We start from the raw sequence: 16,134 nt of genomic DNA on the forward strand, positions 1-16,134 counted from the left end.
TATATATATATATATATATATATATATATATATATATATATATATATATATATATATATATATATATATATATATATATATATATATATATATATATAAAACCGTATTTACATAATGACCATTGTTCCCTATACATAGTTTATATTTATGCTGGATTTTTTCCAGAAGACGTTTCCTGAGACTTTTAGAGCATGCCTACCTAGATTTTTTTCTCTCCAGTTCACTGGGTTTAGTCTACTGGTTGGGTGTTTCTTAAATGCAGAGCTTAAAAAAAAGATAAAAAAAGAAAGTGGATAACACGGTATTAGCTCGGCTCCTTGGTGGAGATTGTTTTCCAGATAATTTGAAATTACAATTTAACACAGGATATTTTTTATACGACAAAAATTCTATTACGTTAAGTTTCTTAAACAGTCTCCAATCTGAATACTGAACGCAAAAAAAAAAAAACACAACTGGCACAGCCACTGGGAGGGGTTAGGAGTGATTTGGAGGCTGTAAGCCTTCAAAGAATAAGCTTTTGGTTTTGTGCAAAGGAAGAGTGCGGAAATACTTCATCAAAAACAAGGAATAAATATTTACATATTAATTTCCTTTTGTGCCATAAGCTGTCCAAAGGTCAAGACAAGCATATGCACGTTTCATTGTTCTAAAAAATCGTGCATCGGCTTAAAATCAATCTTCAGTAAATTACTTTTTGGATCGAGTTTACGGCAAAATTCACTAATTCTGAAAATTAGTTTTTCTTTTAAATACAGGAAAGGAGCCGGAAAGGTGTCGACACATTTTGAGGCACATTTTGAGGCAACACCGGAAAGGTGTTTCCCCTCTGCACCGGTTTTTTTGGCACAAGAAGTATCAGCACTTGACCAGTATCCATTATCTGGAAATTTAAATGAGAAGAAAATCCGTTTTTTCATGACTGTTAGATTTTAATCAGTCATAGTTTAGGAGTACTAAAAAAGAAAACAAAAAATATAGGTGGTTCCATGGTTTCCATTGGATTACTGAAAAACAACAGCATATGTTATACAGCTACACATCCAAGATTTTGATTCGGAAGTGTCTAGGTGTGCGATTTTAATCAATGAAAATTAGGTTGTGAAGGTTGTGAAGAAATTTAGGTTGTTTCACTACATCACTGATGGATTATAAATGCTATGCAGACTAAACCCAGGATTTTCTATCGGACTTAAATGGAGAACGAGCAGCCTCTCTCCTCTCTTAAGTCCATTCTCGTAGTAATATATCCCTTTTTTACAGCTTTATATGGTGAGAAGCACAGCCGGTTAGTTTCAGGGATAAAATTTAGCTGTTTGAAAAGCGATACATAACCCCTGTCCTTTTTTTTCTTTTTTCATTATTCCCGTCACTATATGTCCAGAAAGACCACGTAATTTATTATACATGTACTTTAGCCGTATACGAGTGTATGCAACCGTTGGGGTATGAGTACGTGGTTGCATATGTACTCTTACCTTCTGGCGATTGTATAAATACAACGAATTCAACACAACAAAATAATTCACATTTATAGATCCCAGCTAAATAGGTGATGTTTAACTAACATGTCTCGAACGCCATCTCGAATTGGCTGAGATCTTTCAGAGGAGGTGATGGGGAGTTCCCAGTCTGGATTTAAGTTGAACGAAAATTGAGACAAAACACGTAGCTCACATTTGATTTGAATCCAGGCAGGGCTACTCAGGAAACTCCAAGGGTAATACCTAAAACAATGAGTATATTTTTATATTTTGAATTTTTATTATTTTTATATGTTTATATTTTATTTTTAATATTCTTGTATGTATTTTATTCTTACATATTTTTGTATTTTTATGTTTAAATAAAACAATGAGTATATTTTACATTTTCATACAAACACTTTATTTTGATTCGAACATCAAAAAAGGAAGTAGCTACCTAAACACAGAGGTCCATTAAAGGGGGAATGCTTCAACACGTTTTTTTTCCCATACTTACTCGAATTTACTCCGAATTTTGCCTTGCTTAACAGAATTAAGGTGAGTCTAAAAATCGAGGTTTAAATGAAACGCTGAATGTTTTCCTCAAAGAGAAAAAAGAAAATACATGAAAGGTTTGAAACAATGAAGGCCCTTAATGGCCAATTTATGGGCGTATAAGTGAAAGTGGGCTTCATTTCAGGGGTGAGGGCGGAACACTGACGGGTGCAAGAGCCTTCCTCTTTGGGTTAGGATAATACGCTATAATAAAGTGTGGCTGATAGGTGTTATTGAAAGCGAATGTTATGATAGCATCAGGTGGCCGGGAGATTTCTCAGGATAAGTTTGCAGCGATAGGTAGGGCGTTAAATTGTAGGATATTAAAGAATAGTTATTATATAAATCTATAAACGTTGTTAAGATGTCCATTTACTTATTTATAACTCCCAGGGCCGTATCCCGGGGGGGGGGTTACCCGGTTTGAACCCCCCCCCCCGAAATTTTTGACCGAGTCGAAAATTAGTCTAAAAAATACCTGTAAAGACAGAACCTTACCAGAAAAAAAATATGCCCCCATACTAAATCTTATTGCATTCTGTGGGTTAACAGTTCTGATCAGCTTAAACAATTAGGTTACTGTAGGGAACCCCATGTTCACCTGACTTTGCATAGTAAATTAGGGTTAATAATATGCGCTCTGAACAGCTTACGCAATTAGGTAACCCCATGTTCCCCTGACCTTGCGTAGCAAATTGGGGTTAATAATATGAGCTCTGATCAGCTTACGTTATTAGGTAGCCCCATGTTAACCTGACCTTGCAGAGTAAATTAGTGTTAATAAAATGCGCTCTGATCATCTTAAGCAATTCGGTAACCCCATGTTCACCTGACTTTGTATAGTAAATTAGGATTAATGGGCGCTCGAGGTAGGGAATAAGAGAGTGCAAGACTGTCCGTTCAGTTGAATTTTAGACTTGCCTAGGAGAAGATTGATTTTCAACATGAAGAGGAAGTGTGACATTGCGTCGTTTTTTCTGCCAAATCGGACCAGGGATATTTCTGACAGTGGCTTTAGCGGGACGTCTGCGGAGCATTCATCTACACCTGTGGATCCGAAGGGCCCTGGAGCCATCGTTGAAGCTTCTGAATCACGCACACTGGAACCAACCATGATGCAATACGCACTTGTACCAACCCATTCTTTGTCGTTGTTTGCAAATAATATCAGTCGTTTTGTCAATAAATCATCCAGTCGCGATACCAATTATAAACTTTAGTTTCTGTAGAGCCCATGGACTCCAGATATTTCCTACAATTTTACAGTATCCGAAAAACGGAGGCTGAAGTTTCAGTTAACTTGGCTCGCTCGTTTCAGTTGGTTGTCCTACTCTCCGTCTGAGGACGCTGCTTTTTGCAGATTTTGCGTTCTGTTCTCGTCAGAGACAGCTGGCAAAGGCTGCCACCAGCGCTTGGGGAATCTGCGGATGAAACGGCGGACGTCTCGAATACCGAGCAGCTGTCTGTTTGCGTCCGCTACACTTTCAAAGGGAACTTGCATGAGGACTTCCTTGGTTTTACCCCAGTTTCTGATTTGACTGGGCAATGTCTGGCTTCATCAATGCTGCAATTTCTCGAAAGCCATGGTCTTAATCTGAACAAGATGGTTGCTCAGCGATATGATGGTGTAGCAGCAATGAGTGGGCATCTTAGGGATGTCCAGGCTGTTATACGTGAAAAGCATCCGAAGGCGCTTTACGTCCATTGTAGTGCGCACAGTTTCAACTTGGTCAACTATTCTGTATGCTCTATTCTGGCGTTTAAGCATTTCTACGGTATCTTGGCACAAGTTTACAGTTTATACCATACTTCCCCACTTAGGACACAGAATTTAAAAGAGAAGATCAACGAAATTCTACCGGATTCGAAGAAACATACTTTAACCGGAATATGCAAAACAAGATGGGTGGAGTGACATGATTTAGTCGTGCGTTCTCTTGAGCTTTACCGACCAATCCTACAATCCCTGAAAGCTCTTGAAGAGAACGGACATGCAAAAACTTCTATAAAAGCGGCGCAGTTGCTGGACACGATGAGTGAGTCGAAATTTGTTGTGTGTCCACGTTTAGTCAATTGGCTTTCTACATTATGCGGCTACCGTTCAAGTCTCGTTAACCGTTTGTCTAAGAGTTGGCTGATTCTATCAGGCACATGGAAACCGTCCTATCAAAAACACTTGACGTGCGAGGAAATACTGCAATTATCTTGACATCTATTTCCAATAAGGCTTGGGGTTTTGCCAGCAACTTAGGACTTGGGATGATTTGTCCAATAATTAAAGGTGATTAGAGTATGCATGCAGAAGATCCAGACCTTCTCAACCACTATAGAACCTCGCTCTTTATTCCTTTCCTGGACTACTTCACTTCAGAGCTGAAACAACGATTTGTGCTTCACCAGAAACTGCTGTCAAAGCTCAGCGTCCGTTCTCCTACCAAAATTGCCTCTGTCGATCTGAAGACATTACACCTGGAGTCGTTGATTAAATTCTACGGTGATATTTTTCCCTAGCCAGACTGTCTGAAGCAAGAAATTCAGCTGTGACACATCAAGTGGGAGATTATTGCGGTATCAAAGAGGCCTACTTGTGCTGTGTCCTACTTGTGCTAAGGCCTACCTTTTTTCCAAATGTTTTTCTTCTTCTGGCTGTTCTTGCGACGTTACCTGTTAGCACTGCTACTCCGGAAAGAAGTTTCTCAACGCTCAGAAGGCTCTAAACGTGGCTGAGAAATTCAACAGGAGAAGAACGATTGAGTGGCTTAGCCCTCCTTGCAGTCCATAGGGACGATGACGTCTGCCCTGACAAGGTCATCGACATTGTTGCAGGGAAGAAAAATCGTCGCCTGGATTTCGTTTTATAGATACTCGTCCTTACTTTTAGCTAAAAAAAGAACAAAAAAACAAAAAAATATATAGACTACTTCTAGCCTACTATTTGGCTTCTTTTTGCGCAAAAAAAAAAAAAAAAAAAAAAAAAAAAAAAAAAAAAATCGCTTGTAGCATTTAACTGTATGTAAATACTTGGTCTTGTTTTTGCGTTACCAAAGAAAAGAAAAGAAAAAAAATGCCCCTTATAGATACGAAAGTATGCCTAGTGGACGCGTCCTCGTTCGCAAGGGGCAGACTAACGGTCTCGAGCTCACGTAATGTTGCTCGAGGATGTTAGACAAAGTCCACGGGAAAAAATCGGGTCAGCCCCCCCCCCCCCCGAACAAAAATCCTGGATACGGCCCTGATTACTCCAATAATATTTGAATAGTAAAAAAATACACCGTACAAGTTTTTCAATCGGTAGGTCCTGATTCTTCTGTGGGTTGCCAAAAATTCAAAAAGATAAATAGTCACCGTTTACTCCCTCCCCCACTTTTATATATAATATACCTCTAGTTAGGCCTATGTCTTTGGCTAAATATGCACGCATATTTGTGAATATGACTTATTCTAATGTCTATTTAAATTCTTTCCATATACTTTCCTCTTTTTTTTACACTCCTCCAACTGAAGTTTTGTAAAACTTCAAAGAAATGTACAAATAGTGAATTATTGCTATGATCATGAATTATTGTAAAGTTATTCTAATAAGATAATACATTCTATTAAAAATTCTAATTTGATACATTATTACAATAATAATTCTAACAAAAAGAATTCGAAAAACAAAGAACACTCCATACGGCAGACACATCTACGTACAGCCCTCCCCTCCCCCGCACTCATAGCCACAATTATTATAGTTATTTATCTTTTGATTAATTATTAACAAAAATTAAGTAGCCGAGGAAAACAAATAAAGAAAAAATAAACAAAAAAGAAAAACAATAAAAAACACCATTATTAAAAATAAAACACTTTCCAAGACAGTAGAACGGCATCAATACTACTAGCACTAACCAATCATCACAGCAAAACACCCCATGCGGCAGACCTATTTCCCGTATATCCCCCCCCCCACCGCTTCAGAGCTAAAATTATTATTGTTGATTAATTTCAACTACCTAATAACAAAAATTAAGCAGCCGAGGAAAAGAAATGAAGAAACACAAGAAAAAAAGAAAAATACATAAAAAGAAAACACTATAATTAATAATAAAACGCTTTCAATGTCACTGGAACGGTATCATTATTACCAATACTAGCCACTCATCCCAACAAAACACTCCATACAGTACATATCTGCGTAAATCCCCCCCCCCCCCGCGCCCGTATTCAGACCTACAATTATTATTGTTATTTATTTTTTAACAAACTAATAACAAAAGTAAAAATCCTTGAAAAACAAATAATGAAAAGAAAAAACACAAAAAAAAGAACAACATTATTATCTAAAATAAATACTTTCAAGACAGTCGTACGGAAACTTCATTATTGCTGGTATTCGAAAGATTTCTGCTTAGCACGTAACTTCACTAAAAACTAAGTTCATTTCGAATTGTGTCTTCTTATTGCAGTACCAAGGAAAGGAGAGAAGAAGGAATTTGTGATACCGGAAATGCTGAATACGAAAGAAGAAATATCTTCCTTTCTTATCAGAGGAAAAAACCCAGAAAGGCATTAACCTGAAAGGTTGCAAATAAGCTGAAAGTAATTTGCATAAATGATTACGATTATATTTGCCAGTATTTCCAGTAATTCTCGAGTAACCAACCTGATTCTTCATCCTGGAATCAGAAATTAGCCAAAAAGGAAAAATTTAAATTTTTGTTATGGGAGACTGGTTTACCATTGACCAAGCCTGTACCCACGTTTTTTTTCCGGAGGGGGTTTTACCCAAAAAATTTTCGGGGGGGGGGGGTATAAAAAAAAACGCATACAAAATTTATTTATATCCATTTTTGTTGCGTTTTTTACGAGTCAGAAAACATTCCGGGGGGGGGGGGTCCAACCGGGTTAACCCAACCCCCCCAGGGATCGGCCCTGCATTTGACCTATTTACGTCCTTATTTCTTTATTTGCAAATCTTCCTGCAAAAAAAAGTATTAGAAATATTTAATAAAAAATTTCAACTATTTTGCTACAACATATATTTTTTATAAAACTGTACTTGGATATGTTTTTATATGATTTTACAAAAAAAAATATATTTAGGACCAAGGTGCACTACAGCTGGTGGTTCTTGGCTAAGTGAACCTTAGACCTATAGGTTAAGAATAAGTATAATATATAGCCAAGCATAAAACAGAAGTTTAGTTTTATAAAAACAGATTGTTAACATGGAAAATCTTTATAAGATAAAAAAATTAATAGAATTGTATAAAAAAGTTATCTTAAAAGTCAAATTTTTTATCCTACTCTAAAGCTTGAAAGATCCAGACCGTCAGACAATTTCTCAAGTTGACGTCGAGACCGTCTAGACATTACTGGATGTAGCAACTTTGTCATTATGGTCAAGGTCATATGTCACTGGGTCTTCTCAGATAAACTTCTGTCTGTTCCAGGTCCTCCTTTAAGTATTTCATTTCATAGACTTTATTATGTTTTGCAAGAACTTCAACTGCACAAAATTTTATGTTTTTCTTCCAACAGAACGTAACCAACACAAAACTTTCAGCCTCAATATTTTTATTATCGGGATTCTCAAATTCTGTAAAATCTTCCCCTGAACACCCGAAACCTTCACACTGAACATCTTTAGCACCCTCAACGTCTGTGTTCGACCTTGAGTTGTACAACACTTTCTTTCTTGCTTTTGTTTTATTTTACCCCTCCGTTAGTAGGCCTATTTTTCTTTTTTCAAAGCTCTGCTTGCTTTTTTAAAGCTCAAATTGAGCTCTTTCAGGTATATTGGTCAAAACACACAATTTAACTTTTTTTCTTCTTCTTTTTTGGGTTTTCTTTCCTGGCATTGCCTTTGGGCAAGGCGTAATAAAGGATGTAGGATAAGGATGTATTATTTTTTCTAAATAGTCCTGCCGTATATATTTTTTTACATGTAAAAGAGTTAGGCGTAGACAGCAATTTTTGAAGCATAATTTACTCTGAGTCTGGAGTACACAGTTTACAGAATAATATTCTATGAATGCATACGAGTAAATGGTGTACATTGGATTTAGGTTCAAGGTACACTACTTTAGCTTGGACCAGGGTGCACCATTTTGGCACCCCATTAAAAATGGCCGACCAGAGATTGTAAGTTAACCTTATGCTTTATTCAAACAGATATTCTTGTAATCAAATTATGCCGTATTAAGATGAAGCTAACTTTTTAATTTATAAAATCAATAATTATGAAACTATATATAAATAGCAAACGTAAAATAATTACTTTTAGGCTGTCAAAACCTTCTGTTATTTAACAATCAACAAGTACAGATTCTACAACAAAATCCATCTCAAATGCATGCCTGGGGAAAAGAATAAACTATAAACTCAGTTATTTCTGTCTCTTCAAAGATGGTGCTGCTATCAGCATAGGTCCAAGGTACACTACTCTCCCCTAATATTAAAGTCCAACTACAATAAAAGGATCTAAGAGGGGGACAGACAATAACTTATAATGACCCCTCCCATGAAGTTCCCACTTCCTTTAAAACTCTTCCCATGTGAGAAGGTCCTGCTGCTTGTTTAATCCTGGTGAACTGCCAAAAGCACAACTTTTGTAGCATATCCTTAAAAGTACGTACATTATGTAAATTCGTAAATCATGTTTTACAATAATCCGTGACCTCTTCCCACACGATCTGAGGACTTTTTGCTTTTGAGTTTAACTCAGGTACATGGCAAAAAAAAACACAATTTTTGGTAGTCTATCCGAGAAAAATCCAAAAATTACCATGTCACTTAATTACGTAAATCAGTAAGTCATGGCAAAATCGTCTGCAGCCTTTTCTCATCCCGTTTGTGGACTTCCTATTTTATATTTAACCCATCTGCATTGCCACGACGCATATCTTTAGTAGTCTTTCAGTAAACATCTGTCATTTAGGTTACAACACAAATCCGTGTTGCAACACATTTTACAAAAACATCTTACAACACAAATCCGTAAATCACATTTTGTGGTCACTTTTAAAACGTGTTCTAATGATCTCAGCCTTCCTTTCTTTGCAGATCAAGACAGTGGGAAACCTTACCAAAGTTTTGGTTTGACATATAACCACTCACAAGAACTCCTAACACCTTAGGCAATTACTCTGGAAACACTACCATATCGTCACAAGATTAGGTTAGGTCTAGCATATTTATATCTAAGATGTTTGAAGCACTCACGTTTTTAATCCATTGACAAATGTTAGTGCCATGAGATGTTTAGTACAAGCTATTTACATTGACGCATTGATAATGAGACAGAGGAGCTTACCATTTCTGAACTGTCTCCGTTGCTGAGCATAAGACTTCAAGCCAGAGGTGTAATGCCTGCTCATTTAGCCCCAAACAAATAAGACTGCGCAGCTTAACGTCCATCTGAGCATGAACTGCATCGTGCGTTATATTAACAGCTTGAATACATCGATATAAAAGCTAAAAGAAGAGAAAAAAGGTATATTGGTAATTACTTTGCAATAAGTAAATGAAGAAGGTTATTACCGTAAATATATTCTTTCTCTTTTTGATCCAGTTATAAAAGACTAGGCAGCTAATTGTTTCTATAATAATAAACCGTGGAGTTATATTAACAGCATGAATGCATCGAAAGGTAGAATTGATTATTGATTATTAGATTTCATTTTGGTAATAATTTTCCAAAATGAAAAATTTCACAAAAATTTTCTCTCTTTCTCTCCCTTCTGCCGTCATTTTTGAAGGGAGAAAATAATCACATTGCCAGAATAACTTTTCACAAATTTATCCGGATACTTATCCGTAATAAAATAAAAATAAATAAAAGGAATTTCCTTCCCTTCGTTCTTTAACCTTTACGCGAAAATCATAGCAAATTTTTGGTAACTGGAAACCGCTGTACATAACATATGTTAAGAAAATGCCAAAGAATTGTAGATTGACAGAAACTTTTGAACTTATATAAGTTTTTTTTAAGCTATAAGTAAAAAATATTTTGTCTTTACCAAATGAAACTAGTTTGTTAAGAAACACTCAGTTCATTCAATGACTTTTGATAACATTTGGATTTGTCCAAGGCTTTGTCCAGTACTGTTAATAATGAAAATTGCGTGACCTGTTTTATGAAATTAAGATCAAAGATCAATGCATAAGGATTGACAGTCAAATAGAATACATATTTTTTAATTTCTAATATTTTATTTATTATACATGATATTTTTGAACTTAAATTTGAATAATATACGCTGTACGATGCCTGAAATACTTGTGAAACTAAGGATTTGATAAAAAAAAAATATTTGTTTAATCTGGTCTTTTAAATAAAATTATTTATTCTGGTCTTTTATAAATAAAAATATTTATTTATTTATAAAAAAAATATTTATTTATTTATAAAAAAAATATTTATTCTGGTCTTTTAAATCTATTCAATAATACCTAAACCGGAATACTGAAATGCCAGAAATACCTAACCCGGAAACGTCTAGGGTAATACTGTATCAAAGACTTTAGCAAATAATTTAGCTTTAGTATTCTCTATAGTTTACGAAAACCAGAAATCCTTGTGTGACCTCACTTTAAAGCTTATTAAGCTGGAATGAAATATTTTTGGATTAAAAAAATTTAAATCTGGATTTCAAAGGTCGAAACAGTAGCAATGAAAATGTCAGTTTTAAGGATGAATTGGTGCAATTTCAAAACACGCCAATGACGGTAGAAAGTAAGGCAAATAAAAAGAACATTCTAGCGTAGTTCAGCGTAGTTTTGTCACTATTGCTGGGGATCTACTGGTGAGTGTATGCTTGATGATACCAAGAGTCTGGTTAACCCCTGCTACTTCAGCACAGGTGTGGCAGGTATGGCCCAATTTTGTTTAAGCTTGCGTCTGGCGGCACTGAAAACAAACATGTGCTTGGATAATGAAATTTAATTGCAAAAGCTTTCAAAATCTCATTTTGATTAAATAACAAACGAAGATTAGTAATAAAAAAATTATCATTAGTTTCACTTTATTTTTTTTTTTCGCTTCTATTGTATCTAGCTTGCTACTGAACAGATTCAGTCCTGAAGAGCAGAACTAGATTGAAAGATTTTGCTTTCCTTTTTCTTATTTTCCTTTACTATTTTATTTCATATTATCTTTGACTGAGACCATCCCAACCAGCCGTTAGCTACAACCAGCTTTAGCAAGCCGTAGAGATACCCTACCAGAATAAAAGGATTAACAAACTCTACAGTAGCAAAGAATTTAAAATACTAAACGAATTCTTTTGATTATTTTTGTATTTATGTGTTATGAGCCGAAAGTAAATAGAAAACACGAAACAAAAAAAACATAGCAAATGAACGAATAAAATAGTTTTTCATCAGTAACATAATTATGTACACTCGGCTGACCTTCCTTTGAAAAAAAAGGAGTAATTCTACTTCAGGATCATTCTTTTAATTAAACGCCTCTTTATAACCCGTTAAATGTCAAGATATGTTGAATAGAAAATTTATATATGGCGTTTCGGATCCAGTACAATTTTTCGTAAGCCATTAGATGCCACAAAGTCTCATAGTCTAAGTGCATGACCGCAAAAAAACCGGCAGTTTTTTTCATAGTATTCGTTCACAGATACTACACTGGAACCTCACTAGATTTGAAATGTTTTTCTCTTCCGCTGGGCAGTAAATTTCTTAAAAATTTTATTTTTTTTAGGGGTTTTGTAAAAAAAAAACTGTCTGAGATTTTTTAACAATATATTGCACAAACCCACTAATGAAAAAGCAATTGTACATATTTAGTACATTTTGGCAGTGGATTTAATGGCATTACCAAGTTAAAGAGAATAGAAATTTTTTCTAAATAGGCCCATGAAAGCTAAAAAAGCCAACATTATTTTCTTAGAAAAACCAGAAAATCTCCAGACACTAGTAATCTTTCACCAGCGAATTTTTATATGTTTTACAGTTTCTTCGAATACAGTTTCTACAGCTCCTATGAAAAATATGAACAAAAGTGCATAAGTATAAAATAAGAGCAGGTGCTATTTATTTTTACAAGCTAAATGTTTCTGTACTTAGAGGCTATTCTATTTTTTTTTAATATTGAATGGAGATAATGCGTATTTTCATATTTAAGCTGTGATTTATACGACGCTACAACAGAAAAGAGAAGTACACGAAAACTAAATTTGGGATTAGAATAAGGGGATAAAACTCAGTTTAAAGTTTTCCAAAATTTTATTTTTATTAGGGGTTTTGTCAAAAAATTCTAATAACAAAAAATGCCAATATTCCGTGCTATAAACAAAAAAGGTGCAGATCAGATTACATCAAAATTTGGGTTTAACAACGCGTTGGCATCGAACCGAAAATTGGGATTTTTAGGAGAATTCCCTAATGATCTGACGTAGATATTATAAGGAAAGAGTGAATATGACATTTCGCCATCTGACATTTAATAGGATTCCGGTTTTTCCGTAGGTATTTCGTAGATTCCGTAACAGGAATCTACGGAAACAAATTCCGTATTCCGTAGAGACCCGTTTGTCGTATTTATATCTTTTCCATAACAACGTTCTTTTGTCCGTAGACATACATCAAATCTATGCAAAATCTGTAGAGTAGAAACACTGTTCAGCATGCCGAACTTTTTCAATAACGAATCTCAGTCTCAGTTCTCTTATGCAATTGGTCGACTTTTCTGATTTTACGGGAAATTAAACGCCGTTTTTATTTTCCCTGGCCCACCTGAAAATTAGCGGGGACACATTATTGACAATATGATCCACTGTCTGTGCTATATTAATGCTATATTAGTGTCGTTCAATACACTTCGGATCAATACCTTTGTTAACTACAAGATTGAGCTGCAAGCTCCAAAAAAATATCTTAACGTCATCGTTCATAAGACAATCATGTGCCACAAAACAAGAATTAACTCCTCAGATAAACCAGCATAAAACAATTCGTGCATCGTGAAAAACCAAATGAAAAACAAAATGTTTTCTCGTTTTATTTTCACAAAATACTTCACTGAACTGTACCCCTAAAAAACTGCACCTCTCATTAGTCATTGTTAACGCGTAGATACTTTAATATAAGTTAACAACACCTTTGGTCCTCAGTTTTATAGATTATGAGCATGCGTTCGATTCTGTTGATAGAGGAGCTTTAGTAAAGGTTTTATCCTTATATGGTATACCAGACAAATACATTAAAGTGATTAGTGCTATGTATGAGAATAACACTGCTGCGGTTAAGGTAGGAAATGAGGTTAGCAGCTAGTTTTGTATTAAATCAGGAGTTATGCAGGGTTGTGTTCTATCCCCCTTAGTATGGATTATTTTGATGGACTTTGTTTTAAGGAGCACAGGAAAGGCAATGAGAGACCACTGAATCAAATGGGGAGGAAAAAGTCTCCTGGACTTGGATTATGCTGGTGATTTAAGCATCCTAGATGAAAGTGTGAGCAAAATGAATGAAGTTTTAGAGGTTTTCAGGGTGCTAGAATAGGTTTAAAAATTAATGTTAAGAAGACTAAGTCACTAAGGCTAGGAATAAGTGAAGATGAAAAAGTGACGTTGGGTAATGAAAAGATTGATCAGGTGGGCAGTTTCACTTACCTTGGTAGTATTATTAGTAAAGATGGTGGGAGCAGCGAAGATGTTAAAAATAGAATAGCCAAGGCTCAGGGTGTTTTTTCACAGTTAAAAAAAGTCTGGAAGAATAGGAAGATAAGTCTGCAAACCAAGATTAGAATGTTAGAAGCTACAGTGATGACAGTGGTCAAATATGGCTCTGAAGCATGGACACTCCGAAAAGCGGACGAAGATTTGCTAGATGTTTTCCAGAGAAATTGTTTAAGGATTATTCTGGGTACCCGGTTGACTGACCGTTTTCAAACAATAGGTTATACGAAAACTGTGGTTCAATACCACTCTCTAGGGCTGTAAGGAAAGAAAGGTTGAGATGGCCAGGGAACGTTGTGCGGATGAGGAATGATAGATTGCCGAAGATTGTTTTTTTTAGCCAACCGTCTAGGGCTAAACGGAAGGCAGGACTTCCCCGTCTGGGGTGGGAGGACGTCATAAAGAAAGATTTCAAGGAAATGGGAACTTCGTGGGCGGGTGTAAAAAGGGAGGCTTTGAATAGATTGGGGAGGAGGAGGATCGTGCGTAGCTGTGTTGGCCTCAGGCGGCTTGGTGCTGCGGTGAGTTGTTAGTAGTAGTAACCCTCATATAACTGGATTACATCACAAAAAAGATCTTGAAAAAAAAGATTGAGAAAAGCTGTCTAAAAGCATTTGCCTCAATTTCAAATTGGCAAACTAGCTAATGAAAGATTTTGGACAAAAAGAGTTGAAAATCTGCCAATCAGAAAAAAGTAAAAATAAACCTTAAACCCTTTGGTAATGGTTGCCAGTTTAACAATATTGATACTTGAATGACCCCTGTTTAATTTCGGAAAAGCAAATTGTAAAATTTGTAGAATTTTCTTAAATTTTTCGTGGCCAGAATTTGCGATCATCAACTTCTATTATATTCTTTATCAGAACAGTGTTTTATTACCTCTGTACCACAGCATAAATACTATACAGTATGAAAAATTTGTTCATAGGACACATAACATCGCACACAAAGGGAAGTTTCCCTTTCTGTCAATGGTAATAGCTTCAGTTGCTACCTGGTAATTTGTCATTCCGCACGCATGAAGGCGGAGTCACGAAGAAATGTGCAAGACTGATCTGGCCCAAAAATTTTTAATGGAGAAGATAGGAATTTCCCCCACTGTATAATATTTATGCTGTGATTTACACGACGCTACAACAGAAAAGGGAAGTACACCACAACCAAATTTGGGATTAGAATAAGGGGATAAAACTCAGTAAGCTTACTTCTTCGGGAGTAAGAACCTTGCCATCTTCATCAAGCCGAAACGTTTTGCAAAGAACGAGCCTGCTATAAACTGAGTTGAAATCCTTTTCAACTTGACGAACGGCTGCTTCTTCCAAAAACAGCCAGGGATGACAAGGGGTACCTAAAGTGATTCTCAAATGAAAATACAAAAAACATTAATTATTCAAGCATCGATATTAGTAGACAGGTGTAAACTCAAAAGTTAGCATGTTCCCCAATTTTGATATACCATGCATTATACAGCATGGTGCTTGTCGTGCACCGTTCCTTCTCACTTTTCAGAATTCTCTGACAAAAGCTGACCTACACCCTGAAAAACAATGCATTTTGCAACAACGGTCGTGTGAGTCATGCTTTCTGCTTTCGCAAATCCTGCTTAAAAAAGTAAAAAAAGATCCTCTCTACTCTAGTGCACTGTTTTACTTAGAGCAAGCTATCTCTCCTATCTTAATGCTATAATAAATGTTTTTGATTAGTCTATTACTCTCCACAAGCCTAAAAAATAACATACATGACATATAACTAAATATATGAAACTTCGTATTTATACGCCTCTTCCTTAAATAGGAGATCTTAATGATAATAATTGGAATACAACTGGTACATAATTTATTAAAATTTCGGAATATAATTGCAAATATAATTTGGAGTACATTTGCAATACATTATAAATCAAGTCGAAATGAATTCAAAACTTAAATAAGCTAATTGTACCTAGGATTCAATTTCAAGGTGGTGGGCCTTACCGTGCCAGCGAACCTGCACTCTATAAAAAAATATGCAATGAGTCATCGCAAAAACAGAGTACTACAAATATAGTATATAACGTTTTACGACCACAAAGTATATCAGTTAAGGAAATCTGGAAAAATAAAAATAAAAACGTCATTGAATGCATGAAAACATCTAGAAGTTTTGTAAAGGCACAACAAAAAATTAAATAAAAGCGCATTGTTTTAAAGATTAAATTTTTTCGGTGATTAAAACCATGAGCAGCACAGTGGTAGGTCCAGGGGGTGAGTGGGGCACGCCCTCCCCCCCCCCCTAACGTGGTCTTAAATAGTGTAGTTTACTTAATTAACGCAAGTTTGCGGTAATTAAACTTGCTCCTAGCGCAAGTTTATCGGATCAACCTATTTTGCGCCCCCCCCCCCCCTAAAAAAAATTCTGGATCTGCCCCTGGAGTAGCATGCAAATGTTTTAGATAG

At 35.7% G+C, this 16,134-nt stretch overlaps 1 protein-coding gene across 1 annotated transcript in view; it reads right to left on the reverse strand.

Moving 5' to 3' along the window:
* Positions 1–326: 326 nt before the first annotated feature.
* LOC148953544 (small G protein signaling modulator 3) overlaps positions 327–16,134 on the reverse strand; it is a 123,601-nt gene continuing 107,793 nt past the window's right edge. Inside the window, exons 9-11 of the mRNA XM_089088593.1 lie at positions 14,905–15,047; positions 9,319–9,479; positions 327–1,727 (exon numbers count right to left, since the gene is read on the reverse strand). Of these exons, the coding sequence (XP_088944719.1) occupies positions 1,532–1,727; positions 9,319–9,479; positions 14,905–15,047 (500 nt within the window). The 3' untranslated portion in view covers positions 327–1,531. The remainder of the gene's footprint in view (positions 1,728–9,318; positions 9,480–14,904; positions 15,048–16,134) is intronic.

This window comes from Artemia sp. Qi Xiang Cuo, chromosome 4 (genome assembly GCF_049724085.1).
Source record: "Artemia sp. Qi Xiang Cuo chromosome 4, ASM4972408v1, whole genome shotgun sequence".
In the NCBI taxonomy this organism is placed as follows: Eukaryota; Metazoa; Arthropoda; class Branchiopoda; order Anostraca; family Artemiidae; genus Artemia; species Artemia sp. Qi Xiang Cuo.